The sequence below is a fragment of the Mercenaria mercenaria genome, chromosome 1 (assembly GCF_021730395.1).
Source record: "Mercenaria mercenaria strain notata chromosome 1, MADL_Memer_1, whole genome shotgun sequence".
Classification (NCBI taxonomy): Eukaryota; Metazoa; Mollusca; class Bivalvia; order Venerida; family Veneridae; genus Mercenaria; species Mercenaria mercenaria.
Window position 1 is genome coordinate 13602999 of NC_069361.1, and position 8588 is coordinate 13611586.

Consider the following 8588-nt stretch of genomic DNA (forward strand, 5'->3'; position numbering starts at 1 on the left):
GTGTGGTCTTGAAAACTTTCATTTTGTCCAAGCTCTGGTTCTACAGGGTTGTCTGCATCAAAGAAACCATGTTCTTCATTCGTTTTATCCTTCGTCTTCTTTTCTTTTTTCTTTTCCCTCGAATCACTTTCAATCACTCCGGTGTTATTGTCCGTTTCTTTATCCATCTTTTCAGTATTATTACGTTTTATTTTATTCTCATTAAGTGTTCGATGCGGGTCGGATGTGTCATCATAATAGTCGTTTTCGTGCCTAAGGTCTGTTTCTAAGAAGTTCGCTACATCCAGTACATCATGTTTTTCTCTCATTTTATCTTCCTCTTCTTTTCTTTATCACGTATCATCTTTTCTTTCTTTTTCTTCTCGTCTTCCAGATTCTTTCCTCTGTGACTCTCTGTTCTATCATCAAATACGTCAGCGTCATTAAATATTTCTTTATCGGGCTCTTGATATTGGTTCAACGTGTCGTCAAGATCGATTTCTTCAGGTCTAAGGCCTGTTTCTGAATGAGTTTCTTCATCTGCGTCTTCTGTCTTCTCACATGTTTCTCTCTTTCTCTTCTTGTTCTTATTCTCCTCACTTTTGTTATAATCATTTCTTTTTCCTTTTTGTCTGCCAGTGTTTGTTTCTTCATCAATAATGTCAACATTATCAGTTGACGTTTCACAAAAGATAGGATATGGGTTTCCTGTGTTCTCAGGATTGGAGTTTCCTTGTGTAATTTTGGATTGTAAATTTCTTTCTATCTGTATGTATTCGTTTCTTTCATTTGTTTTTTGTTGTTGTTTTTTTCATTTAGTGTTTCATATGGGTTGCCACATGTGTCATCGTAATAGTTTGTAAGTAGTTGCCCTCATCCAGTATCTCGTGTTCTTTTCTAGTTTTATCATTTGTCTTCTTTTCTTTATCACGTCTCATCTTTTCTTTCTTCTTTTTCTTCTTCTTCCTGTCTTCTGATTCTTTCCTCTGTGACTCTCTGTTCTATTATCAAAAACGACAACATCATCAATTATTTCTTTATCGAGCTTTCGATATTGGTTCAACGTATCTTCAAGATGGATTTCTTCAGGACTAAGACCTGTTTCTAAATGACTTTCTTTTTCGACCTATACCACCATAGAGGCCAGCTGAATCCAGTAGGGTGATGCACATTTAATAAATAGACTTGATCAGTCTAAGTTTGCTACTTATTTGCTTGGTTGTGTTCTATGCTTCCAAAAGATCTCATTGCAGATTGATTAGTGTACGAATTATTGTGTGTAAACCCTTATTTCTACATTAAGTATATTTTCTGATTCCCTGGTTGTATAAAAGGCTCTTAAATATACACCGGTGACTGGCGTCATGAACATTTGTAATATTACTACACTTAATTGAAAAGTGCATTTTTACACTTTATTATTCACTACAACAGTTCGACTCAGAAATCGTCAACAACAAGATCTTCATTACTGAAGAATTGCAAGAACACCTGATACCACAAAAGAGACGACAGGCTGGTTTAATGATTTTACAATAAGACAACGTGCATACCGATCATCGTCAAAGTATATATAACTTTCATTTTCAAACTTGCATATGCTTTTAGCAATTAATTAAAACATGATTTATTTAACTTCTGTTGACAAGTAAATTTTCCTGAGGAACTTTAGGATGTTGATATTGCGTTGATTGCCAAAATAAATGTTTTAAAATCAGAATATTATTTAAAAAAAAGGAAGAAGGTTTGGGTACCTTACCTATGTACCAACTCATTATTGGTGATTATCTAAATAATTACCTGACACTTTCTCTTTGTTTCTATACACATAACAGTAGTCAAAGGCTGCGGATGTTGTAAAGTCCAGTCTTAAAAAATTTACTGCTACTTGAGCTTCTTTTCCCATCGGCTTATAGCATTTTCAAAGCCCAGATTGTCATAAAACATTCTTAATAGCTGTCCTGAGACTGTTTCATTTTCGCTTCATGCTTCATCATGTTTTACATTCACCATCGTTTTTCTTTATACAGCTGAATATCGTTACCTCGATATCGGTTAACTCGATAATCCGGTTAGCACGATGTGTTTGAGTCGGTCCCGATTTTCCCCTATTTATCTTAATGTAATTATTTATCGTTACCTCGATATGCTTAGCTCGATATTTTGTTTAGCTCGATGAGATTTTTCAGTCCCGTCAACTTACCTGTACTGTTTTTACACCTGGTTTCGTCGATATCACAGCTTGTCAAAAATATCCGTATTTTTTGTAATGTGTGAAAATCAACCTATTGTTGTCCGGCGATGTATTAATCATATTCAAGATAGTTTATGCGTTTGTTTTGTTTGTTATTTAATCTTTAATCCAATTTAAATGTCAGCAAGTTTGCATTTAATTCCCAATAATTACTCTTTTAAAACACCATGCAAGCAGGAAAGCTGTTTTCCGATGTAACAACTAATTTGGATGAAATATTTTCTGTTTGACGGAGTAAAAATCTGCCATTTAGGATATTGAGTAACAATATGCATATTTAACTGGCAAATTTTCGCTATCGAAGCACTGCCAAAATGACTACTCAACTAGGAACATTACTGCTGCATTCAGGCTTGTTAAGGGAAGGAATAAAAATGCTAATGTTTAAATGCAAATTTTTAAAAATAAAAAGTTGTATGTATGTATTTAATTAAGATGTTTTATTTGTAAATAAAATTAAAACTGTATTTATATTTTATGTTATTTTAAAAAAGCATTGGATATAATGACAATATAGACGTCTGACACAAGTACAAAGTAGTCCCAGATAGTCAATATCGTTACGTCGAACTTCGGATACGTCGATGCAATTTTTTCAGTCCCTTGAATATCGAGGTATCGGTATTCGACTGTATTTGAAATGAGCCTGGATTAAATACACTTCTCGTGAGACAGATCATGTTTAAATATTTTTCATGCTGAAAATATATAATTAGTAATCATTAATAAAAGCAACACTGAGCACTGACTCAAAGTAACTGTCACAAACTGCTTTAAAAATAAAACATGTCAGAAAAAAAAAAATTTGGTTATGTCACAAATATGAAGCTGAATATATTTTATTGAACATTTTAATAATAAAGTAAGCATAGACATGAATTTTAAATGATAAAGCTAAAGATACATCTTTTGACAGGTTATGTATATGTTAATATATACCATAACATTCTTCAATGATTTAATCAATATGCAGTTTACTTTACCTCTGTTTGCTATTTTCGGGGATGAGCGTCTTATTTCCATTTATATAAATATACATATTTCTCGCCTCAGATTAAGAGGTATCTGTATCAATATTGTGCTCTGACAAATCTTTGACTCGTTTTATGTTTAATATCTAATGGATACTCGGGTATCGATTTAACTTCCTCTGTGATATATTATAAAAGCAAAAGTGTAAATTCCACAGGAGCATAACAAGAACAGAACATATATTTTATTAGACTTGTACATAGTACATCGTCATCAAGACAAAAAAGCTCAGTTTGATTGAGCCTGTTCATGCTGCCGTCCGTGACCTCTAGCCCCAAGGAACTCAACATTTGCACACAAGTTTTTAGCATTTTATAATAACCCTGCAGTATACTGTCCCACCAAAGTCGATGCTATTTATGTGACCACTAAATGTTTGTTACTTTCACATGTCACAATGTCGAGTATAATTGTAATACACTAAGTGGTGTTTTTTTTTTTTTCAGGACAGCTTTATAAATCTGTAATGGTCTATAAATACCTTGATGAATATATATTACATTCCATCAGAGGCGATTTTCTACCTTGTATGAATAATATGCAATGATTTTATGCAATACGTTATTAATCCACTACTGGTCGAAAACCAGTTTAGGAACTATAGGATTGCGCGTTTACCGTCGATTCGTCATTCCGGTCGTCCGCGCGTCCACAATTTCGTGTCCAGTCCACAACTCTAGTCATTCATCAAGGTATTTTAATATTACTTGGCTCAAAAGTTCCCCAAAAGACGGCGTTTCACACGCATTACGCGGATCCCTAGCTGAGAAGTCACGGTCACACTTGAAGGCTAAATGTCAACAGGACGGGTTTTTTTCTGTCCGTTATGTAACTCAGCAATCCATCAAAGGGGTTTTATATTTTTCGGCAAAATCTTTCCCAATAATAAGATGTGTCATGCGAAACCTTCAGACCCCTAGTTTAAAGGTCAAGGTCAAAGGTGGCATTAACAGGATCTGTTTCGTGTCCGGTCCAGAACTCTGCCATCCATTGCAGGAATACAATCTCACTTGACACAAATATTCCCCATAATCAGACAATCCCTTTATAAAATTTCCAGATCACACTTGGAGGTCAAATGTCAATAGGGTTTTTCCTGTCGGGTCTATATCTTTGTCATCTATAAAAGGATTTCAATATTACTGAGCGCAAATGTTGCCTTTAATGAGACAACGTGTCATGTTTGACAACCAGATCCCCAACTCAAAGGTCAAGGTCACACTTTGAGGTCAAATATCACTAGTTATTTTCCCTGTCTAGTTTATAACTAATCATACATCAAGGGATTTTAATATATTACTTGACATAAATGTTCCCCATAATGAGACGATGCGTCATGCACAACACACAGATCCCTAGCTCTAGAGGTCAAATATCACTAGGTCTATTTCCTGTTCAGTCTATAAATCTGTCAACCATGAAGAGATTTTTATATTACTTGACATAATTGTTCCAAAAAACGAGACGATGTTTCATACGCAACACTCAGATCCCTAGCTCAGAGGACATGGTCACTCTTTGAGCTCAAAGTGCAGTAGGTTTATTTTTCTTGTCCGTCCCATAACTCTGTTATTCATCAAGGGATTTTAATATTTCTTGGAACAAATGTTCCCCATAATAAGAGGACATGTCTTGTGCACCTCCCCCACCCCCTCCCCCAGGCCGCTAGTGCAAAGGTGAATGTCACACGTGAAGATCAAAGGCCCCTTTTCCTTAACTTTGTCATCCATTAAAGGTTTTAACATTACTTGGCACAGAAGTACCCCATAATCAAGGACTTGTCGTGCGCAATACCCAGACCCTAACTACTGTAGATTTATATATATGCAGATTTTAATCCAAACATTGTATGTTAAAACATATTATACACATAGGTATATATGTAGCACACTATTGTACAATGGATATACCATTGACAGATATCCGATCATTAGGTTATACTGCAGTTGAGATAATCATATGGCCAGTTTTTCAACCTTAGCACTAAGAAAGGCTCAAACCAGTATTAGTTCAGCCATCGCTCAACCTTGTTTTCTAACGGATTTTTACTAATACTCGGCGGGTAAATTTGCGATGTATTAGCTAAGCCTTAGTCACACACTATGAACATGTAGATACAGTCATCGGACCGTTTCGCTGTATTTTTACATATATAAAACGTGTTACTTTGGTGATTTACTACTTTCGAAAAAGAAATTCTCATAGAAATCATAGAAAAATACAAAGACACATTAAAACACAAATGCACTAGCGCCCGTCTAATGAATAAAAAAATGCTGGGAAAAGGTGAATTTAATTCAAGGTGAGACTACAAGCATTCCTATGTTTGCTCATTGTCTTATTGTTTTCATTATTCCTAAATGGTCCACCTTTCATGTATAAAACACGTGCAATATGCACTTGTAATTAGGAATGCATTTGTAAATTTAAATTAATAGTATAGGTACTCAAACTGCACTTGCAAATGCATGAATTTCAAAATCCACACGTCATTGAAAGGAGACATGTATATGTAGACGTGCGTATCCATTACATAAATATGTTCAACTACAGTTTTTTTGCGTTACATGTAATTATTATTAATTACAGGCACTTATATATTTATGCTAGCACATATATTTTGAAACGTGTACAAACGTAGCAAATTTAGTAAAGTTAAAATTGAAGAGTTGAATCTGTTACATTTTTAGCTCGACTTTTCGAATAAAAAATAAAGCTTTTGCACACGCCCCAGCGTCAGCATTGGGGTCGGTGTCGCCGTTGGTTTAAGTTTTTTGTATAAAGTAAAACATCTCTAATACTAGCTTTACTGAGACGAAATCTATCCAAAAGTCCAAATCGTCGTACATAACGAAATGGTTTGCTCAGCCCCGTATCATTCCCTCCCTCCTCAACATTTCTGCTTTAACTTCATGCTGGAAATTTAAGTCCATGTCTAAATATTCCGCCTCCATCTTTTCTTAAACCACCTATGCCCCAGGTTTAAAATAACAATAGAAAGATAAGCCATTGCTGACACCGCTCAAAGTAGAAAAATCCAATCGAAGGTTTAACTTTTGTCGAGCCCCGTTATTCACGTGCTGACTTAAGCGTTGTAAATATATCCGACACGGCTTAAGTCGGAGCTTAAGTCTTTACTTAATAGTTGAAAAACTGGCCAAATGTCACCTTCCACTAGGGGATTTTGCATTGCATGACAATACTTAATTCATTTGTTTTTCTGTGTTTGTATCATGTATCAGTGTTAAGGTCTATGTATTTTGTGCAAATGTCAATTATTTACACATCCATATACACACCGGTGTATGGCTTCTTTCGGGGAGACGTGGTTATTCCAGATGGATCTCTGTCCTTGTTTTTCTATATGTATTGTATTGGTTAGCAAATGTTGACGGGACTGTGGAATTACAGCATTTTCAGTGTTGTGTTTGTATTTATTGTTCTTAATTGCTATTAAAAGATAATTGGAAAACACAGACCGTGAAGGAGTGTGTCTGGATGGTAATGTAAATGTGACCTGTTTTATAGTAAAAAGTATTAAAGCTATAATGTGTTAGGGAAATTTCTATAGGCGCCGCAATATTTGTAATAACTATTTCACCTCCGGCAATCTCTTTTTTAAAAGCATAAGTCTCAGTAGTGGTCTGTGGAAGGTAATTTGGTATATAATAAATAATCTTAAGTGCACTCTACAAACACCAATGGTCATCTACTGACCAATGGCAATCATCTAGTTTGATGACCGTTTGACCAAGCATTCTCGAGTTACACCCAGTCTGCTATTATTATAGTTTCTTTTATTTACAATCACAACAACAGTCGTTAAGTGTCGTGTGGCGACTGTACAAAGTCTACCCGTACTTGGACTCGGTGTTGTTATAATTTCTTGTCGTTTGGGAGTCCATTTAATTCATCTCTATTATTTGATTCCGCCTAAGCAGATCCTGGAGGGATTTGAGGGTTGGATGCTAAATATAAATATAGCTATTCTATAACAGAGCTACGCTGAAGCCAGGGCTAAGGGACGTAAAGTGGTGTTGCTATTCTAATGCTTGATCATGTTCCATTCATCCAAATAATTTCCTTACAGATTTGAGTGAATTGAGAACAACGACAATTGATCCAGTTCATGATACGCATGTTTGAAAAAAAAAGGAATTTTTAAAAATTTGTAATGTCTATGTTCCTCCGTCCGAAAAGATTTACGCATATGTTTTGTTAATATTTCAATTTCAATATCGTAATGTTTTTCCAGTTTTGGTTAATAGTACTTTAAAGACACTTCTGAGAGTTCTGAGAGAAGGCATATCAAAATCTATTTTATGGGGATGTTGTTTACAAACTTCGTAAAATTTTGGCTCATGGCAATTTTCCATCTTTTAAAACGATGTATTAAGAATGGATTATGACACAACTGTTTTGAGGCATAATCATGGTGACTGATTTCTGTCATTTTGTTCTGGCGTGTTGACGCGTCTGAAGAGCGCCAACACGCCAAAATGACAACTAACGCGCAAAATACAACAGAAACTGTATTTGTCGTATCAGCGCGCTAATTTATCAACACACCAAAACGCCAACACACCAAAACGACAAATTAGGGCGCCAATATGAGAAATACGGTTTTTTGTCGACGAAACGGCAGAAATCAGGCACCATACATAACGTGTGTTTGGTATTCAACCCTTTAACAGCTGGACGCTGCGCTTCCCTCTTTGTGTTTGACGAAACAGGAGAAGTACTCTACGACAAGCAGTTCTTAAACTCCACAGGACTGAGCTTTTCTGGTATCTGTCTTCTGTCCTGTTTCGTAGAGCCCTTAATAGTGTTTCTCTGGATACTGTCTTCTGCAAAGGTATAGATACAAAACATTCGTTCTGTTCCTAATTTTCAATTTTATTGAGTTTAACGTCACACCGACACAATTAACTCATATAGACTTTTCAGCTTTTTATGGTGAAGGAAGACCCCGCGTACCCCTTTGGGCACGAGCGGGCACCTGAGTAGAACCATCGACATTCCGTAAGTCAGCTAGATGACTTCCTCTCGTGAAATTTATAATTCTTCACTCCAAGCGAGGTCTCGAACCTGCAGCGCTGAGAGGCAAGTAATTTGAAGTCAGCGATCTTAATCAATCGGCCACATTTTTCACGTGACGTGCCTTCTATTGCCATTACGCGTGTTTAGGATACATAGCGGGGATAACTTTTATTTACACTGTCCTATGACTTTGGAATATGGTGAGATGTAAGAGTCAGTTTAGGTGCGCACATAAATCACTGACCGTTCCGAGGCGATGCACCACTGTCTTTCTTTATTTATT

The 8588-nt window shown here is 35.8% G+C and overlaps 1 protein-coding gene across 1 annotated transcript; it reads right to left on the reverse strand.

The window, feature by feature from the left end:
* Positions 1–304: 304 nt before the first annotated feature.
* LOC123524372 (DNA ligase 1-like) lies at positions 305–1809 on the reverse strand. The gene is made up of 3 exons (XM_053540992.1): positions 1780–1809; positions 851–980; positions 305–711 (listed from the first exon to the last, which is right to left on the reverse strand). Exons 1-3 carry the CDS (start codon positions 1807–1809, stop codon positions 305–307), a joined length of 567 nt encoding a protein of 188 aa, XP_053396967.1.
* Between the last annotated feature and the right edge of the window lie 6779 nt (positions 1810–8588).

Bases quoted from the DNA above. Each gene is read 5' to 3' on its own strand.
- LOC123524372 (XM_053540992.1), bottom strand. From the start codon at position 1,809: ATGTGTATAGAAACAAAGAGAAAGTGTCAG. The intron at 981-1,779 runs GTAATTATTTAG...TTTTGATAATAG, and splicing joins AAACAAAGAGAAAGTGTCAG to AACAGAGAGTCACAGAGGAA. The intron at 712-850 runs GCAACTACTTAC...AAATTACACAAG, and splicing joins ACACGAGATACTGGATGAGG to GAAACTCCAATCCTGAGAAC.